At 42.1% G+C, this 22,901-nt stretch overlaps 1 protein-coding gene across 1 annotated transcript in view; it reads left to right on the top strand.

Moving 5' to 3' along the window:
* The window catches only part of PLXDC2 (plexin domain containing 2), a 282,435-nt gene that overhangs the window by 240,736 nt on the left and 18,798 nt on the right, over positions 1-22,901 (top strand). The window contains exons 10-12 of the mRNA XM_072154195.1: positions 18,077-18,137; positions 19,957-20,104; positions 21,552-21,590. Of these exons, the coding sequence (XP_072010296.1) occupies positions 18,077-18,137; positions 19,957-20,104; positions 21,552-21,590 (248 nt within the window). The remainder of the gene's footprint in view (positions 1-18,076; positions 18,138-19,956; positions 20,105-21,551; positions 21,591-22,901) is intronic.

Below are 22,901 nucleotides of genomic sequence, written 5' to 3'. Positions count from 1 at the left end.
GGGTTACGTACAAGATAGGGTCCGGAGGTTTGTTCTTAAGTTGAATTTGTATGTAAGCCGAAACTGTATATTTTATAATTGTAGATCCAGAGAAAAAAAAATTTTGGCCCCAGTGACAATTGGAGTTTAAACATTTTTTGCTGTAATGGTACCAAGAATTAGCAATAAAGCTTCATTACAGACACCTTACAGCTGATCAGTGCAGCCTGGGACTATAGTAACATCCAGAGACTTCACCAGAGGTCAGAGGGGTCTGTCTGTAACTATGGGTTGTCTGTAAGTCGGGTGTCCTTAAGTAGGGGACCGCCTGTACTGCCAATTTTTAGTATATCTTATTGGAACTCTTCGGGCTAGATGTATCTCAGTTGTGACTCACTAGCTCCGTTATTGCGCCTGTAGGCGCATTGTTGAATTATCACAAGCTACAACCATTATTCACTTGTGAGTCTCAGTGGGATTTTGTGACTGCACTTTACAAGCGCAATGTTTGATTCGGGCCTCCTACAAGCTCCTCTCTGCTTCTCTCCTACACACCAGCATGAAAATGACCCCCACAGCAGAGCCCAGGCATGAATATTCCATAGTGAATTGCATCACGGTGGCTGAGTGAGTAGCACTTCTGCCTTGCAGCGCTGGGGTCCTTGGTTCAAATCCCACCCAGGTCAACATCTGCAAAGAGTTTGTATGCTCTCTCTGTGTTTGTGTGGGTTTTCTCCTGGTCCTCTGGTTTCCTCCCACACTCCAAAACATACTGGTAGGTTGATTAGATTGTGAGCCCCATGGGGACAGGGACCAATTTGGCGTAACCTGTGGGCGCTATATAAATAAAGAATTATTATTATCTATCGATATATTATCATTTAAGAGTGCACCATAAAGGGTTAAGTATGTGTTATACATATTATGCTACAAACATTCTTAAAAAACAGATGTACATCCCGCCTATCGGAGTGTGGACCACACCCTCCGTCTCTACAACTCATTCATTAATTAGAAAAGCAACAATACCTTGAGTGGGGTACCTGTTAACACCTACTAGTGCGCTGAGATGTTTTGCTTCCAGGGTCAGAGTACAACTTCCTGTAGTGGCTCCGATCAGTTGACTCTGTCTCTGATCAGCTGACTAGGAGGCTAGATGTATTGCATTCTCGGGCGCCATCTTGGAAAAGGGTATATAGCCCATAAGTCTTCATACCAGCTGGGCACATGTGTGTTAGATATTTTGCATTGTTGAACACCATATTTTAATAGGGCATATAGCCCCTCGAATTATACAATAACCCCTGTTAGCGCGGGTATAGTACCAAAGGTACAAAATCATTTGCTGCAAGACCCCGTGCTCAAATGAGTACTAGTCCCACATTGCTCAATGCTCCTTGAAAATCCGAGGAAAGGGACGACATAGACGATCCTCCTCGGCTACTCGGGATACCTGTCGAGTATAGAGTGCTAGTAGTCCCTTTTATTACCGGACCATTGGGGTAATCTGTATTGGAGGTAAAGAAGTGATTATAAGGTGCTCACGTTCAGGTATATAAAAGATAAGAGTTGCATATATCACCCGACGTATATGGGGGTTCGGTCCATCCAATGAGGGGCTTCTTTTTCATGAATTATATCTATAAACAAAGAAAATCAAGAAAGTTTAATTACATGAATTATTGACCAGGGCCTATGTGTATATTAATGCCTCACAACTAGGATCTAGGCGACTATACAGAATCTGTTGGCATGGACTCATGCCCAACTATTAATACATCATACTATACTTCCCAAATTGTATTCTATATTTAACCCTTGGGCTTGTAAGGTTTTTAGAGTATGTATCCATTTTGACTCAATTTTTCTCAAAATAAGCTCCCTGTTTCCTCCTTTCCGTAGTGGGGAAACATGGTCAATGATTGTGAATTTAAGGTCAGTCTAGATCTAGCCTCCTAGTCAGCTGATTGGAGCCACTACGGGAAGTTGTACTCCGACCTTTGAAACAAAATATCTCAGCGAGCGGCAACACAAGTGGTGTTCGTATACATGAACTATTACAGTAGGTGTTAAAAGGTGCCCCACTCAAGGTATTGTTGCTTTAATAATTTATGAATGAGTTGTAGAGACGGGGGGGGTGTAGGGTGTGGTCCACACTCCAATAGGCGGGATGTACATATGTTTTTAAAGAATGTTTGTTGCACAATATGTATAATACACACTTAACCCTTTATGGTGCACTCTTAAATAATAATATATGGGTTGATGCAATTGACTATTGACACGGGTGCTCCTGCGATCCCCGTCTCGGATCGTGGGCGCACCCGCGTTCCTCCATGTGCCCCCGCTCTGGTGCGTGCTACGGACTCTGTCCCGGCTTCCGTCCCCCAACAGAATGCCGTGAGCACGCGTCCCTGCCCCCTAGGGCACTTGCACGTCGGCTGCAGAAGATTTAAAGGGCCAGCGCACCGCTGATTAGTGCGCTGGCTGAACATTCACCTTATAATCCGGCACCTCCCTTCCTACCTTGCCGAATCTTTGTGTGCCTACGCCATTATGAAAGCTCCCCTGCGATATTCCTGCACACATATTCCTGTGTGTTCCTGTGTATCCTGCGTTCCTGTGGGTTCCCGTGTCTTGTGTGTTCCCATGTCCTGTGTGCCTGTGTTCCCGTTCCCATCTGCCTGGACCTCCCATTGCTGACCCTGGATTGGACTTGACGTTGCATCTCTGCCGCCTACCCTGACTCTGTTCCTGGACCCAACCACGAGATTGTCTTCCGCTAAGGTACCTCGACCTCGGCTGCCACCGCGGGCTAATCACACCTGTGGAACGACCTGGTGGTATCCTGCTGCAGCAAGTCCAACCCGCTTTGCGGTGGGCTCTGGTGAAGACCAGGTGCCACTTAGATTCTGGTACCAGGTGTCAGCTAGTACCACCTCCTACTGTGGTCCAGAGGATCCACTGTCCCTGAATCCTGACAACTATGGAAAATTCATGTTGTTTTTGTGCATTTTAATTATGTTCACATCCCAACCATTAACCAATGAAATGAAAGGTTGGCCTTTATATGTTTGATTGTCGATCATGTAACGCTATGCTTGAAACGTCGCAACATGGAATAAAGACACCCTGCTTTTTCACTTGAATTTTGGAGTTCTGCCTTGTTCCTGAAGTCTGTATGGTGGACTACATTCCCAATAGTCTGACTGATTGGCACCCACATTTTTGTGCTGCTCTGGAATTTCCTTACTTAGATAGATATGAGATAGATAGATCATCATACACAAACTTTTCAAACTTTATCAAATGAAAGTCCTTGAACTTCACTTTAAATTAACCCCATAGTCTTATGGTGAAATTTATGGACTTTTGCTCCTGATATAAAAGTGAGCCCTTCTCTTTCCCATTTCTTTGAAAATCCTGACATCTGACCCGGTGCCGTCCTGCGGTGATTGCTTCATAGGAAACTATTACTACTAGGTACATTCTGTGTGATGCCAGTCACCTTTCTGATTGCTTTTCCTCTTCTTTGCCACCAAATTGCATATTTTTCACCGGGCATCAATCATTTAAGCTTTCCAAATAATCTATGCCTCCTCAATCATGCGCTAAAATCTGAAATGTGATGTATTGTAGTGGATACATTTTGTCTGGGGTTTTTTTTCCTTCAATAAATAAAATATTCATTTCAATTGTTGGAGATAAGACACACACATATATATTATATACAGGCAGTCCCTGGGTTAGGTACTGTAGGTTTGTTCTTAAGTTGGATTTGAATGTAAGTCGGAACTGTATATTTTATCATTGTAGCTCCAGGCAAATTTTTAAGCCAAGTGAAGAGAAATAAAACCATTTGTGACCATATAATGAATATAAATATAATCTGCGATATAAAGGCAATTTCTGGTGCACAGCTTCATTGCCCTCTATGCCAGTTAGACGGGGACCAGATGTAAAAGTCCCCCACCAGGATTTATCAGGAGGCCGGAGCACTCAGAGCCAGCATATGATAAATGTGTCCCTATAAGAGTCCATACTCTTCTAAATTCGATCTTGTTAGCAAGAACAACATGCATCTGAAATGTCAGATTACTTAGGTGTTTTAAGAAGAGAGGCTGGGGGGCTGGGGGTGTAACTAAAGGGGTAGCAGCCATAGCAGCTGTTATGGGGCCCGCAGTATAAGGGGGCCCCGGCATCTGGGGTATCAGGTGTGTATTGGGCATGTATATATTGTATATGGTCTGTATATGGTATTGTATTTGTGTGTATTAATAATAATCTTTATTTATATAGCGCCATCATATTCCGTAACGCTTTTCAAATCATAGGGGACAAATACAAATATAATATTACATTACACAGAACAAACAGTCATATGGTATTTGCTGTATGTCTGTAAATTGTTTTGTATGTATGTGTGTATATGCTGTATGTATGTATATGTGGTGCCTGTAGACTGTATGTGTGCTGTATGTGTGTGTATACTGTGTATAGGCTATATCTGTGTGATTGTCACTCACATATGTGAGCATACAAATATGTATTTTTTAAGAGGGAAGGGGCCCCAGAAATCTGCCATGGGGCCCAGCCTTGCCTAGTTACGCCCCTGGGGGGACGAGTGAGTCATAGCAGCTAGGTATCCAGAGAAGACAGCAAACTACATATATACACTGCAGAGATCAGAGCTGCTTGAAAAATTAAAGGGGTTGTCCGAGTTCTGAAAAAAAAACTAAGGTAGGCCGGGAGGGCGCTGCTTAAAAAAATAAAGTCCTACTTACCTTCCGGTGCCCTCCGGTATCAGCTTCCGGCCGGACCCAACAACCTTCCGGCCCGCATTCACAATGCTGTGAATAGGGACGGATTGGCGTACCCGGCCACGGCCGGCCGGAAGCTGAATCCAGCGCTGCTCCGGCGGCAATGTTTGTTTACATGGCGCCCGGACCGGAGCCACAGCAGTGCTGCATACCGGAGGGCACCGCAAGGTAAGTAGGACTTTATTTTTTTAAGCAGCGCCCTCCCGGCCTACCTTAGTTTTTTTTTTTCAGAACTTGGACAACCCCTTTAATAAAACAAATTGGATTGTGACCAGAAGCATTGTTACTTCTTGTGTACACACACTGCACCACTGATATCGGCAATGTTGGTTGGTTTTTTTTTCATAAGAATTTGGAGAAATTATGGAATGTCTATAAATGTCTGTCCTGCTCCTAATCTGACAATGTAGACTTTTAGTTGAGATGAACCTTTTGCTCATGCTCAGTATTGAAGCTCCTCCCCTACAGATAACAGTAGACGGGCACTGGGAGTGCTTGCACTCATTTAGCACTGCTAGAGTGACCAGAATATCAGGGTTAAGTAAAATATTTGGCATATCTATTTATAAGGTTTAATAAACTGTGAATAAATCAGTTGTCCGGTGTATATTCTCTGTATATTCTCTGCTGCATGACATTTTAGTTTGCTTTTTCTCTAAGCTCATGCTTTTATGCCTTTCAATTGAGAAAAAAATTAGGTCACACCTGAGGTCATCTATGAAAGAAGATCTGAGTTGTGTAATATCAGGTGGAAGGAGTTGTGTTATACTCCATGGGGGACATTGATCATAGTGTTTTAGACTGTTTTTACCGTTTTTTTGTGCAATTTTTTGGTGCAGTTAGTAAATTTGTCTCTAATTTGGGACTTTTTTGCATGCAAGGAAATGTCCGGCACTTAGTGGTTTTGAGTGTCTGCTCCTTATCTGATATAGTGGGGCTCATTTACTAAGGGTCAGTCGGATGCATTTTCGTCTGGTTTCCCTACAATTTCCGCTTTGCGCTGGCTTGCACACGCCAGAAATCGGGGGGCGGGCCGTTGGACAACCTGGCGGATTCGGAAAAACAGCGGAATTTTAAAAAGTTTGAGTCGCAAGATCAAGCACTCACATGCACCTGGATGAAGAACGTGATCTCCGGCGGATCTCATCGCAGAAGTGCCGGATGCAGGCGCATGTCTTCGTGAATCGCGTCAGACCCAAATCCTCATTGGACAACGCACCGCGGGATTACGACAGGACCTGGTAAGTAAGTCTACCCCAGTGAGTGGCTGCTATACAGATGTTTGCACACCATCTATCACAAATTTGCACCTAAAAGTTGCAAAATAAAGTCGCTAAAATACACCGACTCTGAGCAGGTGGAGTTGAAATAAATCTCCCTTTTTATTACTGGAAACAAAGTTTTTTTCACTTCCCAAGTGAAAAATAACCTCTATGCAACATGGAAACTACTTCAGCGCTGTTTTAAAATGTAAAATTTCTCCAGTAACGACTTCATCATTGTCTATGGGATCATCTCTGTGAGTGATTATTGTCTTATTGTACAGATCTGAGAATATTATCAGACGCCATTTCATGTACATTATAATAAAAAAGGCAAAGACTCATTTGAGCAAGTTTTTCTTTTTAGTCTCTGCAGTTACAGCACAATGTGGTCCGGACATTGTACAAGCTGAGACTTTATGTGCTAAAATAAAGCCCTGAACGTTCTGTCACCTTTTTTCAATCTCCTTTCATTATTGGTCACACATGAGATCTACTGTGTTGGGTAAAAATTAGAGACAAATTTGGAGCAAATGAATCGGACACACGACAATTCCAAAACTCATTTACTAAGATCAAAATCCAAAAAAGAGAACAAACCAGGCGCAAAAATAGGCGAACCTGAGAGCCACCATCACTATCTCCTGTGATGGTGCAGCAGGGAAAACAAGCAGTTACCGTTGCCCACATGAGTGATCACAGGTGGTCTCACCATATTGTTAGTGGACAACCCCTGTGATACTTATATAAATCACGAGTATGGATTGTGTATGAACATACAAAAAGATTTATAGAAGAGGAAGTGATTTATAGTAAGACGATAAGCCCCGTCTTTCTCTACACCAAAACATACAGTAAAACATCAAATTGATTAACATAAGGAAGCAGAAGAGTATCAACCCACCGTCGGGATGAGCTATGAGGGGAGAAAGTTTCTACAAGAATCCGGTCAATGAACCTGACCCATATCTTGAAAACTCTTCTAAAATTAATTTTGTGCATTTATCAAAGTGACAGTCGTACTGCGGCTCCCCGGACTTCAGAGTGTAGAAATAGTGGACACATCCATAATAATTCCCCCGTTTACGTGGGGATGTGCAGGTTTTCTTAACACTTATTTTCGGCAATAACTTTTCTGGCTTTTTGATGAATTAAGCTCCATTATCATAAGCTAAAGGTCGGAACGCAGCTCTTTTCTGAATTATTCTGTTAATTGAGGCACTGGAGGCTTCTAGCTTGCGGAGGATTTTTTCCAAAACCAAACAACTTCTTTAGGAATAAACAGTAAATTTAAAGGGTTTTTTTCAGGAATGTAAAATCAATGTCCTAACGTTATAATTCTTTCCAAGTTCCCTCAAAATATATATTTCAGGGGGAGGGGGTATTACCCTGTTTGGAACCTACTCTTCAATTAGGTCATGGGATCTCGCTCAGACGCTATGGAATCTAGAGATGTTAAAGGGGTTATTCCACCAATCTAATGTATTCCATGATTACTGATCATAGGAGCTCCGATCGCTGGGAAGAAAGGGGGACCAAAAAAAGCATGCATAGAAAAGTGCTCCATTCACTCATATGGCCCTGTGCCAAGCACTGTTCTGAAATGGATGTACTCCCAAACTCAAACGTACTTTATCAATATCGAGTGAAAGAGGAAGAAAAACGCACTGGAACTATCAACCTTGTATCCCAATGTCCGAATGCAAATAGCACAACAAACAGAGAAATGGGTCCCAGTTGTAACGTATGTTATGGTGGTGCTCAGCTCTGAATAAAGTCCAAATATGACGATCCAGAAGGAGAAGGCACCACCAGCAAACGTTTCCTTTATTGAAAGATGCAGCACATCGCGAGGTACAGAGCGAAGTGACGAGCCGCTCGTGCCCACCGGCGCTTTCTCAAATCACTGGTCATCAAAGGTACTTTATATCCAGCATTCTTCCACTTTCTTCCCAATGGTGGCACATTTATCAGGGCTAGTATGCCTGAAATTTTACAAGAACTGAAATAGGCGGAATTGCTGGCGCACAAGCATGGATTGCACCTATTTTCCTCATTACGCCATTACCAGAAAGCGGGGGTTGTTCCTGGCCGATCAGTTGGCCGGTGCGGGGAGTTCATGCCCTGCACATGTACATTCCCTCTAAACCTGACGTAGAACTGCCCTGCCGGAGCAGAGCATCGTAACTTCCCACTGGGATTTATCAGGAGGCCAGCTTCCGGGAACGGGGGTACCATCATGCGCTGGTGCACTTGATAAATGATAAATGAGTCCCTTGGTCTCCTAGTGGTCAAATTCCTAATGATCTGTAGCTTTTAATAATCCCTGTTTATGCAGCCGAATTTTTCAAGCCATGTCTCCTATATGTACTTCCGGGTAATAGGAACAACTTTCTTCCTCAGGTACTGTCTCCATCACTGCTTCAAGCCCCTCCAATCCTTATCGGGGCACATTATAGCAAGGGGATGGGTTAAGGATGGCACAGAAAGCCAACCACCAGCAAAAGGATGGGCTAGGGATGGCACAGAAAGTCAAATGCCAGCAAGAGGATGGGTTAGGGATGGGTCAGAAAGCCAAGTTCCAGCAAGAGGATGGCAAGGGATGGCACAAAAAGGAATGTGGTAGCATCTTACAATCAGACACCCAGACAGACTGGATGATGGTGTAATCATCCCTTCCGTCCTACTTCATCTTCTTTACACTGAAGATTGGCTGTATGATTGTTGTCCTGATACAGAATACATTTGTAACACTTCTGTGTATGAACGCATTCTTACTTTTCAGCATTTACACCTGCCTAAAACTTTTGCACAAGACTTCATAGGTACTTAAAGGAAATCAACCACTGGAAATAACAAAAATAGGCTACAAATACTCACCTGTCCTCCTCTTCACCTTGATCTTCACCGGACCTTGTAGTCTTTACAAGCCGGGATCACTTAGAAAACAAACGTATAATTAGCAGCACAGAGCATGGGGACAAGATGTCCGCCACTTCGGGCTGCTAATTATGCACGCCCCCGCACCTCCCTCTCCAATGCAGGGAGCATGAGTGAGGGAGGTGACATCACACAAGAGAGAGGTGGGAGGGGATGTGCATAATTGGCAGCCCAGAGCACCGGACATCTTGTCCCCTCGCTCCGCGCTGCTAATTATACATTTGTTTTCTAGGTGATCCCGGTGTGTGAAGCTAAGCGAAGGACAGCGCCAGGATCAGGTGAAGAGGAGCGGAGGGGATTATTTCTAGCCTATTCTTGTTATTTTTTTTAGTGGTTGATTTCTTTAAATGGATGTTTTTATAGTTTTTTTTGATGTGTGTGTACCGTATTTTATTTTACTGTGTATTGTGTACCAAATCTGCCCCAGGTACAGTGATGTGAGAGATTTATGAGAAGTTTGGCATTACATGACTTAGAAATCGCCCCCTTTTTTGACTGAATATTTGCATTTAGGGTTTTTTGAGGTGTATTTTTGTGCGACTTGAAATCTCTATACAAACACAAGTCACGTGGAGATGAAAATAAGCTGTATCCAGAGAAGCAGACATGAAAAGGCTTGTGTGATCCCGTGGTGATCCCCCTACTCATCTCCATTTTGATATATTCCGCTCACATCTGTAGCGCATAGGATATAAAGAGCGGCTTTCATACGAGCGCTTGTTTCATGTTGTGGAGATACCACCGGTTTTATGAAGATATGTGGGATTTTTTATAAGAGACAATTACTGGGAAGAAGGCAATAAGCGGAACCATAATTGAAGTTTTCCATTTTATGCTCTTTAAAGACTATTTTTATATTATTTTATTTTATATTCTTTTTATGAAAACATTTACATTTTTATGCTTTAGTGCGGAAATAAGATAAAATATAATGAGGCAAATTTATCTTACTCTGATGCAGTTTTTTTGGTTGTATTTTAGCTACTTTTCGGGCGCATTGGCCCATTTGAGCAATTTTTTGCAGTGATGGGGTTCACAGTTTCCTGCTTCCAGGTGTTTGCGTCTGATTTAACATTGATTTGCACCTAAAAGGGCGCAAATGATTGCGCAAAAACACTCCCAGGAAAGGCAATGATATTGTGCAACAATTGGCACCTTTGAAAAATTGTCGCCTAAAAAGTCTGAAAAGAAATCCATTTGACAAAGAGCCAGAATTGCAAAAACAAATAAGGTGCAAAGAAGAGGCAAGAAAATGGCACAAATCGCAGAGATTCAAAAGGAAAATGTGATAAATGACCCCCAATGTCTTCTGTTTATGATTGGCCACCATAGTACCAGTAGGCCCAGGTACTGAAACTGTATTCAATCCTGCATACAAAAGAGTCGTATGGGGGGTTTCTGGGCTAAAAATACTGATGGCAAGTAAAGATTCCGAATACAGGCGGTCCCCTACTTAAGAACACCCGACTTACAGACAACCCCTAGTTACAAACGGACCTCTGGATGTTGGTAATTTACTGTACTTTAGTCCTAGGCTACAATGATCAGCTATAACAGTTATCACAGGTGTCTGTAACCAAGATTTATTGTTAATCCTGGTTCTTATGACAACCCAACATTTTTAAAATCCAATTGTCTCAGAGATCAAAAAAATTCTGTATGGTGTTACAATTATACAATATACAGTTCAGACTTGCATACAAATTCAACTTAAGAACAAAACTACAGAATCTATCCTGTACTTAACGCGGGGACTGCCTGTATAAGATTGATGGGGGATCAGAGGTTCTTAGTAACTGAAACAGGAAATGGAACAGGAAGTAGACAGCTCCATTTCCTGTGTAGTGGTTAGGCCTGGTTACTACAACTTCCTTTCATATTATAAAGAGCGAAGCTGCGTCAACTTGGTTCGGTCATTAAACAGAAAAAGACCCTGTCTGCTTCTTGGATATTCTCTGTTTATCAGCTGCGGGGGGATACTTGTTGTTAGACATTGACCAATAAGGACATAATCAGCAGAAATTTTGATCTTTTAAACCAGGTTAAAACCAGCATAATCCAGTGTCAGACTGTCCCACCAGATTACCAGAGGATTCACCTGTGAGCTGCGGCTATAAACCAATACTTGACCCCAATTTAGCCCAATTCAAAGGCTACTAAGGTCTATTTCCTATGATTTGATGGAATATGGACCCTTAAAAAGAATGAGCCCAAAGAAGCCTAGTCCAATACATAACCATTTTATTTCCTAATACAGGCGGTCCCCTACTTAAGGACACCCGACTTACAGACAACCCATAGTTACAGACAGACCCATCTGCCCCCAGTGACCTCTGGTGAAGTCTCTGGATGCTTTACTATAGTCCCAGACTGCAATAATCAGCTGTAAGGTGTCTGTAATGAAGCTTTATGGATAATCCTTGGTCCCATTAAAGCAAAAAATGTTTAAACTCCAAATGTCACTGGGGGGAAAATGTTTTTTGTCTGGATCTACAATTGTAGAATATACAGTTTCGACTTACATACAAATTCAACTTAAGAACAAACCTCCGGACCCTATCTTGTACGTAACCTGGGGACTGCCTGTAATGTCAAAGCGTATGACTAAGCACACAGTGATGCTATATTGACGGCTTATGGCAAAGAACCACAGCGATGTCAAAATAGTGTCACACCTTATTGCTTAATACTACTGTGATGTCATAATAATGTCACAGTTAACGGCTAAGCACACGGTAATGTGATAATAGTTTAAAAGCTTATTGTTAAGGAGAATAGTGATGTCACAATAGTGTCACAGCTAATAGCTAAGCACACAGTGATGTCATAATTGTGTAAGGACGTATGGCTTAGAACACAGTGATGTCTCATTATACTCTAGCATAGTTTATAGTGTCACAGCTAATGGCTAAACTTACAATGATGAATCATTGATAAACATAGACATAGCTTATTGTGCAATTGGTCATCAAAGGAAATCTACCATCACAGTGCATCCTGATAAACAAGGGGCATTACTCATAGATCCAGGCACCGGGACTGTGGTAATCTTCTTATATTTGTGATCCATGGCCTCCTTCCTTCTAATATCAACTTTAAAAATGATGCTAATGTGCAAGAATGACTCTGAGGGCATTACAGGAGTATTGCAGTTTCACAGGCTGTTACACTGTGCAGGAGTCGGTCTCCCCCTCCCCCACGCTCCCTCAGCCCTTCCCCTTCCATCTGCCTGCTGTAATCTCCCAAAGTGGGAGAGGGGGAGTGTTCCTGCACAGTGTAACAGCCTGTGAAGCTACAGACTTCAGCTGTGTGAGATTACATCAGGTAGAGGGAGAGAGAAGTGCTGAGGGAGCAGGAAGGAGGTGAGACAGCATAAAAACCTGTGAAGCTACATCACAGAGGAGCTCTAGTAACGCCCCATAACCCTCCATTACCATAATTTTAAGTTGATTTTAGAAGGAAGGAGGCCATGGATAACAAATATAAGAAGATTCCCACAGTCCCGGTGCCTGGATCTATGAGTAATGTCCCTGGTTTATCAGGATGCATTTCCTTTGAGCCATATGTACAATGGAAGACTCTTCACCCCTAACAATAGTGCTACCTCTGTGTAGTAATATCTTCTATGTGAATATTTCTTTCTAATCTTCATCATATAAGTAAACATTCACAAGACGACTGTATACAGACATATAAGTCTCTGCTGCGGCGATCCTTACGCATTTCCAGAGGGTCCGCAGCAGCTGCTATAATATGACAATGTCCCTTCTTTATTATCCTCATAGCAGAATGACATTTTTCTGCTTATTATCTGAGGTTTGCTGCATTGCACCCTGGGAGATATTGGCTTGCACCGTTCCCGGTCATTAGGAGCTATAGACGTCTTCGGAGTATATACGGTCGTCTCTTTACGCTGATATATAGGAATGAGATTACACTGTATCCGTTAAAGGGTTGTTGAAAAGGTTTATCTGTGCCGAGCGTCGTCTTTGGGGAAAGTTAAGTGTTAATTCTATGGATTGAACACGTGTTCAGACACTCGAACCACGGAGCTACCAGAAATTCATTTCTTTTCGGTCTGAATCCTTAGAGGAACACTGGTCCAGACACCGCGCTGCAGAACTGCGGGATACACTCATCCTATAGCAGAAGGCAGAGAGGCCAGGGACCAAACACTGGTAACCTATCAGCAATAGAAATGCAATTATAGTAGGTTTTTACTTATAAAATGGAAAGTCATTGTACGGGGAGGAGGAGGAGATAAGCTGTGACATCTATTGTCAGTAGTGATGTAATGATGGGTCAGTGTTATCTATATAGAGGTCATTGTACAGGGAGGGGAGGAGATAAGCTGTGACATCATCTATTATCAGTAGTGATGTAATGATGGGTCAGTGTTATCTATATAGAGGACATTGTACAGGGAGGAGGAGGAGATAAGCTGTGACATCTATTGTCAGTAGTGATGTAATGATTGGTCAGTGTTATCTATATAGAGGTCATTGTACAGGGAGGGGAGGAGATAAGCTGTGACATCATCTATTATCAGTAGTGATGTAATGATGGGTCAGTGTTATCTATATAGAGGACATTGTACAGGGAGGGGGAGGAGATAAGCTATGACATCATCTATTGTCAGTAGTGATGTAATGATGGGTCAGTGTTATCTATATAGAGGACATTGTACAGGGAGGAGGAGGAGATAAGCTGTGACATCATCTATTATCAGTAGTGATGTAATGATGGGTCAGTGTTATCTATATAGAGGACATTGTACAGGGAGGAGGAGGAGATAAGCTGTGACATCTATTGTCAGTAGTGATGTAATGATTGGTCAGTGTTATCTATATAGAGGTCATTGTACAGGGAGGGGAGGAGATAAGCTGTGACATCATCTATTATCAGTAGTGATGTAATGATGGGTCAGTGTTATCTATATAGAGGACATTGTACAGGGAGGGGGAGGAGATAAGCTATGACATCATCTATTGTCAGTAGTGATGTAATGATGGGTCAGTGTTATCTATATAGAGGACATTGTACAGGGAGGAGGAGGAGATAAGCTGTGACATCATCTATTGTCAGTAGTGATGTAATGATGGGTCAGTGTTATCTATATAGAGGTCATTGTACAGGGAGGGGGAGGAGATAAGCTGTGACATCATCTATTGTCAGTAGTGATGTAATGATGGATCAGTGTTATCTATATAGAGGTCATTGTACAGGGAGGGGGAGGAGATAAGCTGTGACATCTATTGTCAGTAGTGATGTAATGATGGGTCAGTGATATCTATATAGAGGTCATTGTACAGGGAGGGGGAGGGGATAAGCTGTGACATCATCTATTGTCAGTAGTAATGTAATGATGGGTCAGTGTTATCTATATAGAGGTCATTGTACAGGGAGGAGGAGGAGATAAGCTGTGACATCATCTATTGTCAGTAGTGATGTAATGATGGATCAGTGATATCTATATAGAGGTCATTGTACAGGGAGGGGGAGGAGATAAGCTGTGACATCATCTATTGTCAGTGATGTAATGTTGGGTCAGTGATATCTATATAGAGGTCATTGTACAGGAAGGGGGAGGGGATAAGCTGTGACATCATCTATTGTCAGTAGTGATGTAATGATGGGTCAGTGTTATCTATACAGAGGTCATTGTACAAGGAGAGGGCGGAGATAAGCTGTGACATCATCTATTGCCAGTAGTGATGTAATGATGGGTCAGTGTTAACCATATAGTGGTCATTGTACAAGGAGGGGGAGGAGATAACCTGTGACATCATCTATTGTCAGTAGTGATGTAATGATGGGTCAGTGTTATCTATATAGAGGTTATTGTACAGGGAGGGGGAGGAGATAAGCTGTGACATCATCTATTGTCAGTAGTGATGTAATGATGGGTCAGTATTATCTATATTGAGGTCATTGTACAAGGAGGGGGAGGAGATAAGCTGTGACATCATCTATTGTCAGTAGTGATGTTATGATCGTTCAGTGTTATCTATATAGAGGTCATTGTACAGGGAGAGGAGGAGATAAGCTGTGACATCATCTATTGTCAGTAGTGATGTAATGATGGGTCAGTGTTATCTATATAGAGGTCATTGTACAGGAAGGGGGAGGAGATAAGCTGTGACATCATCTATTGTCAGTAGTGATGTAATGATGGGTTAGTGCTATCTATATAGAGGTCATTGTACAGGGAGGGGAGGAGATAAGCTTTGACATCATCTATTGTCACTAGTGATGTAATGATGGATCAGTGTTATCTATATAGATGTCATTGTACAGGGAGGGGGAGAAGATAAGCTGTGACATCATCTATTGTCAGTAGTGATGTAATGATGTGTCAGTGTTATCTATATAGAGGTCTTTGTACAGGAGGGGGAGGAGATAAGCTGTGACATCCTCTATTGTCAGTAGTGATGTAATGATGGGTCAGTGTTATATATATAGTGGTCATTGTACAGGGAGGAGGAGGAGATAAGCTGTGACATCATCTATTGTCAGTAGTGATGTAATGATGGGTCAGTGATATCTATATAGAGGTAATTGTACAGGGGGGAGGAGATAAGCTGTGACATCATCTATTGTCAGTAGTGATGTAATGATGGGTCAGTGTTATCTATATAGAGGTCATTGTACAGGGAGGGGGAGGAGATATGCTTTGACATCATCTATTGTCAGTAGTGATGTAATGATGGATCAGTGTTATCTATATAGATGTCATTGTACAGGAGGGGGAGGAGATAAGCTGTGACATCATCTATTATCAGTAGTGATGTAATGATGAGTCAGTGTTATCTATATAGAGGTCATTGTACAGGGAGGGGGAGAAGATAAGCTGTGACATCATCTATTGTCTGTAGTGATGTAATGATGGGTCAGTGTTATATATATAGTGGTCATTGTACAGGGAGGAGGAGGAGATAAGCTGTGACATCATCTATTGTCAGTAGTGATGTAATGATGGGTCAGTGATATCTATATAGAGGTAATTGTACAGGGGGGAGGAGATAAGCTGTGACATCATCTATTGTCAGTAGTGATGTAATGATGGGTCAGTGTTATCTATATAGAGGTCATTGTACAGGGAGGAGGAGGAGATAAGCTGTGACATCATCTACTGTCAGTAGTGATGTAATGATGGGTCAGTGTTATCTATATAGAGGTCATTGTACAGGGAGGTGGAGGAGATAAGCTGTGACATCATCTATTGTCAGTAGTGATGTAATGATGGGTCAGTGTTATCTATATAGAGGTCATTGTGCAGGGAGAAGGAGGAGATAATCTCTCTGTCAATGGCAGAGACTCAATTTGCCATAAACCTGCTAGAAAAATATTCCTGACCCCCAGCAGGCCATTGGACAAATCCCTGGATCAGTATATTATAATACTATATTTAGCCCTCAAAGTTGCAGCTGATAAGGAAGATATAGAATCCTTATATAAAGCCAGCCACACTTCCTGTCATCATGAAATTCAGATTCTATAGACCAGACATTGCAGAATTGCTATTAAATTTCATGTATTTTCCTTAGCTGTAAGCAGTAACCCCTTGAATTTTATTCCATTGAATAAATAATTTATTGCATTGGGATTTATACCAGCTATATGATATATGATTTCCCGTCTCTAGACTGAATCAATGTAGTTTTCTTTACCTGCCATCATAACTCGAATCTTCTGAGCATAGTAGATAAAGTAGAAATGTCGGCAGTTTTGACCATACCTAGCTGCATACAGTGTTAGATATTATCCAGGTAGATCTGTGTAACCATACTTTTGTGTGTAGCAGCAGGACTGTGAAAAATGAGCACTTGAGGGATTGTCCTCACACTGCTGTGCTGTGATAGCTCCCAACTGAACATATCTACATTTCCTCACTAGTGTCTGCTGTAGAATTTATCAGGGAGATTAACCAGATATCAACGAGATTCTAGGTACCAGGGATCCAAAGTTATAGCCCTCTAAAATCAAAGATCTAGTGAATATTGACTATGTCTGTAATACAAATTTGAACTGATCTACATTCCCTCACTTTTGCTATGAATGAGTGCTGTAGCATAAAAGGGAAAAGCTGCAGAAGTCTACAAATGGATAAACCAGGACCGGATGGTCTAAAGACGTGTCATATTTATCACCCAGCATCAGCCACTGTCAGTATTAGGCTATCTATAGTAAATGCGGAGCCTCATGAGATGGAGCCCATTCCCTGTGTACACTCATCTGACCCGCACTCCGTCTTATGACACATAGTTACTAACCTTGTGATGATAAATTGCAGACATCAGTTTTGTCATCACTTGATTTTTTTGTCATTGCTGGAACTCTATTAGATCTCTGACCCGCTGCTATATGTATCTGTATGTGATCTAGAGATGTATGACATGTACCGCACACACTGTCACATCTGTGGACACTAATACTAGGGAGCAGGTAGAGCTGAGGGCATGTATCATTCAGTAGGACTGATCATTTATTTTAACCATTGCTTGTTCTCAAGAAGATTGTCAATCATTAGATGCCACCACCCACTGGACTCACAAGCCCTGAACGAGGCAGCATGTAATTAAGTAAAGTAATCTTCTACTGAATCTTCCCCCAACAGATCCATATATATCTGCTCAGGTCCTCCTGCTCTATAACATGATGCCTGCAGATTGGACAATATGGACAATCTGCTCAGCTCCTCCTGCTCTATAACATGCTGCCTGCAAACAGTACACCATACACAATCTGCTCAGCTCCTCCTGCTCTATAACATGCTGCCTGGAGACAGGACACTATGTACAATCTGCTCAGCTCCTCCTGTTCTATAACATGCTGCCTGCAGATAGGACACTATATACAATCTTCTCAGCTCCTGCTCTATAACATGCTGCCTGCAGGTAGGACACTATGTACAATCTGCTCAGCTCTTCCTGATCTATAACAAACATTATACATCCGGATCTCTGCTTGAATTGAAGAATTGAGATGAGTGTCAGCTAGTGCCGAAATACTACGTTATACATTTACAGGATACATTGTTTTCCACTTTTTGAATGTTTTATTCTAACTTTTTAGATGTTCCAGTGGGTTTGATCGCCATCGTCAAGACTGGGTCGAAAATGGCTGCCCTGAAGAGGTGAGTGAAATATCTAATGTTACATGGTCATGGTTGGGTTTGTATTTATTCATTTGGTCTGTAATTTCAGAAGGTACAATTAGTATTAAACCTCTCTCCGGGGCTGATACATAAAACTGTCTGCATCCTCATATGGCCAAAACATCTGATACATTCCCTTTAAAGGAAATCTACCATCAAAATCCATCCTGATAAACCAGGGACACTTACTCATAGATCCAGGCACCGTGACTGTGGTCATCTTAATATATTTGTAATCCATGGCCTCCTGCCTTCTACAATCAACCTTTAAAATTATGCTAATGAGCCAGAAGGGCTCTGGGTGGGGTATTAAAGAAGCCTTTCCATGCAGTAGCCTCCTCCTCCCCCTGCTTCCTCAGCACTTCCCCCTTCTTCTGACTACTGTAATCTCACACAGTGGGAAGAGGCACTGCAGCACTTGTGGTCATTAACATAATTTAAAAAGTTGATTTTAGAAGGAAGGAGGCCATGGATAAGAAATATAAGAAGATTACCACAGTCCCGGTGCCTGGATCTATGAGTAATGTCCCTGGTTTATCACTTAACTTTACATTATGTGTAATTATCTAAGTTTTGACTTAAAATAGGGGGCACTGGCACAGCACGAATTAATGATTCCTTGGCTCTCGGTAGTAGGTTGTAGGTAGACGTGGTGGAGGCGCTTTGTATTCCGGGCAGGTTTTGTATATTTTTTCACTAGACTAAAAAGCATTGGCTTATGACCCGGCGCTCTGTACAGGAGGCTCAAAGTGAACCCTTCAGAACGTACACAACTAATGGAATGATAATGGAAGAAGAGCGCGAGGCGAGATAATGTCACATTTTAACCCCCCACATAATCAGGCTTCATGATGGCATTGCCCATAAATTATACAAGGATACGGTCAATCACTGCCTTTTTAATTCTAAGTAAAAAATTACATTTGTTTATGCGACGCAAGTAATAAATTAGATAAATAGTGACATTTAGGGTCACATTTACCTACCTGTCCGGAGGAGTTCAGAGAAAGTGCATTGTCTGACGATAATGCCCTGTGCCGCGTTTCACTAAGATCGTGCCCCCGATATCCTGCATGTGTTGCTTCCCCGCTCAGGTCCACTAGAGTTCACCTTCTTCTTCCCGGTGCATGTAAGTGCTTGGTCTTGCGACACAATTTGAAAGTTAAAGCCTGCGGTCAGTCTGAATCAGTCGGATCGTCCGCTGGCCTAGCCCCTGATTTCTGTTGCATGGAGGCCGGCGCAGCTGCGCCAAAATCCAATTGCTTGCGACACAATTCTCTGCTAAATACCTTTAACAGCCGAAAATGTGGGAAAATCCGACGAAAGTGCGTCCGCGACCCTTAATAAATAAGCCCCATTGTGAGTACTCGGCATCCACATATGACCTAGAACCCTCAACGGTCCTGTAAATGAATCACAATGTAGGTAACTGCAACCAGACCCGTCCACTGATTTGTCCACTGTTACCCTAGTATTGGTACTCCAGGGGTATTTGTTTTGTGTCCCACTATGGTAACTCTATGTTACTTTAAGCTCCACCCAATGATTATGCTCCACCCCCAAGGATCTGCCTCAAAAAAAAGGAAACGATTTGGAAAGAAAATAAGATAAACCTGTTTATTTGAGGAGTATCGTAAGTTTCTACCATGAAAGTGAATCCACATTTAGAAGTTGGGTGTAGTTCAGTGATCATATGGATTTTAAAATATATATCTATGGCAGCTTAGTGCAGTACAAATGACAAAGTCTCGATGTATGGAATTCACTTTATGTAACAACTTTTTTACACCTTGTATAGTCCAAAGAGAAGATGTGTGAAGACTTCCTAGCGACTACGGCAACTCCACATCGTAATAAGAGCAAGACACACGCGACAACATCTCGACATTATACCACAACGACAAGACTGACCACACCGCATTTACCGAGCAGCCTCCCCACAGAGGGTAAGCCGGGTGATGGACTGCTTCAGCGTGACGCCGAGATAAATGTCCACTGTCCAACCATTCGTGAGACCATCTTCTAAGAGGATTTCCATCTCAAATGTCAAATTTTTAAGCAAGTCAAAAGTTAGAGAACGATGGTTCCGCGTCTTCCCTGCCCTCACCACCCCCTTTTTTAAAAGTGGCGGGGGCAGCCAAATGCCTCAATTTTATCAAAATGTTTTATAAAACCAGTGGTTCGTACCTTTCTCTAAGGACACTTTCTCTGCACTTTTTTTTAGACGCCTCCTCGTCCCCACATACAATAGACATTATATTCCCAAACAGTTTTTATAAAAGTTCTGCCATTTTTAGTTAAAATTAGAAATTTGATTGAAGTTTACCTGGCTCCCTGCCAGAATGTGTACTGGGTCCCCGGGCACGTTCAGAAAGGGGCAGAGCCCAAACCCCCTCCGGATAATGCTCATCATCTGGAACTTTAAAAAAAAAAACCTCCCTGCTCCTTCCTCCCTTTTACTCTTTGCTCCTTCCTCTTTCCTTCTCGCTGACCACAGCAAGTGAATCTTGTGTTGTCAGCACCGTCTTTTGCACAGAAAAAGTGGGAATGTTAAGACGGCCCATCTTAACTCCTATCTGCACTTTGCACATCTGGCTGCTAGACAGTGAGGCGCCAATAGGTACTCAAACTCAGTAGTGAATTGTGTACCTGCTCACTGCCTAGTAATCCGGTGCGCAATGTGGTGCATGCACAGATAGCAGTGAGGTTGGGCTGGCTGTCTCCACTGTATCTGCACATGTCCAAAGGAAGATTCGCTTGCTGCAGTCACCTAGAAGAGCAAGAAGAGAAGGGAAGGGGCAAAGGGTGAAAGGAAGGAGGAGGGGTTTTATATTTTAGGTGCTGGATGATGAGCATTTTCTATAGAAAGGGAGGAAGGACTCTGCTTCTGGCAGAACATGCCCCAGGAACCCAGGAAACAAACTTGCAGGGAGCCAGGTAAACTTCAATCTAATTTATTTCTTTAACTAAAAATGGCAGAACTTTTATTAAAACTTTGGAAATGCTTTCCTGTGGGGACATGGGTGACAGCTTCCCACAGTTTTTAAAGGCTTTTATGATTGGTACAAAAAGTACTGTGGCTACATTTCAGCCTTCTGTAGGTGTCGCAACAATTTCTCCAGCAGGGCCTGAGGTCAACTGTAGCACGCTTTCACACCATTTTTCTTGATTGAAAGATGTTACATTGGCCAAAGGCCGATGGCTTCATCTATTCACCACCCTTGTCAAACCCTTGGTTTGGAAATGTGGCAAGGTCAGCAAAAGACCCAAATTTACTACACAAAAAATACAATAATATATGTCAACCCTAAAATCATAAAGTGCAGCTATCTTGACTTTAGCTTAGATTTTTTTTCTAAAAGTATTGGTAACACCAATTGTTTTGTTTTACAGATGACACAAAGATTGCACTTCATCTAAAGGACAATGGAGGTAAGAGCAAGGTTTCCAAATGTATAAAGTGCTAAAGTTCTAAACATTCTGGCTACACAACTGATTACTTCTGATAACCCTAAACGGGTTGGCCACTCTTTTACATATGTTACCCATGTGTCTTTTCTGCCATAATAATAATCACTGAATGTTCATCAAGTGATTAAGTAATCCTGCTACTTACTTTAGTGATGTCTGCAGACTCTCTCTGAGTCTTTGTTTACATGTCTCAGCACTGATGAATAGGAGGGGCTGTAGCATGAGATTATGACTCACCCTACTGCTTCTCCCTGTATATGTCAGTGAGAAGGACTGTGAGAGAGAAAGGTATAGTGGGAGATGCCATAAGGATGGTCTAGAACAGTGAGAGCCAGGAAGCCGTGTATATATGCTGAGAACAGGGAAAGGCTGAAACTCTCAAAGGAGGCAAAAACACAGGTACATATACATGCAGAGACCTGATTAGTGGAAGAGATTTATTGAAAAATGAGCTACCCCTTTAAGAATGCCAAGCGCAGCTGCCCTCCTTTAATCTTGGCATGCCAAGGATGACTGATGCAAAAATAATTATGCAAGGTTTCCCTTTCTAAGAGTATTTCCCACTGTGAGGTATATTTAGCATTTTTCCAAATCTCAGTCGATATCAACAACTTAAATAACTTAAAAGTGATTAAACTTGCTAAAAACATACAGTACAACTTTAGAAAAGTTGGGTTCTTCATGACTGTATACAAACAGCCCGGTAGACCGCCACTTCCATACTGCAAAACCGGTCAGAGTCCAAAAACAAAGAGAAAAATCAATATATTTACTGAAGGCGTCACATCTGATCTTCTTTTATGTGACTGAACATGATCTGTGGGAACATTTACCACGACTCAACGGTATGAAGACTCCACCACATTATATATTCACGTCCTCGGGGCAGATTACTTATATTTGATACAGACTTTAAAGCTGCATGGGAGTCAATCACTAAACAGGCTCCCTCATCTTGTTTTAATACTTACCTTCCAATCTGAGATGTAGCTCCTCAAGACAACTTCAATTATTCATCGCATTTTATGCCGGCAAAAGATTTTTAATAAGATAAATTCCTTGTGGCTCGGGGCACAACGTCACCGAGATCTGAAATCCTTACAGGCATCTTTAATAGTTTCAGATGTGATGAATGTTGAGTCATTATTCCCTTCCAGGCTGGATTTTGTAAAAGTGAAATCTGAAGGACCTGTTTTGGAGCAGGTATTTAATCAATGAGGGCCCGTGGAGAGGTCCTTGTAAGCCTTCGGTGGTGCGCTGCTCTGGGCTGTA

This window comes from Engystomops pustulosus, chromosome 5 (assembly GCF_040894005.1).
Source record: "Engystomops pustulosus chromosome 5, aEngPut4.maternal, whole genome shotgun sequence".
Classification (NCBI taxonomy): Eukaryota; Metazoa; Chordata; class Amphibia; order Anura; family Leptodactylidae; genus Engystomops; species Engystomops pustulosus.
This window is presented reverse-complemented; position numbering and strand designations above follow the sequence as displayed.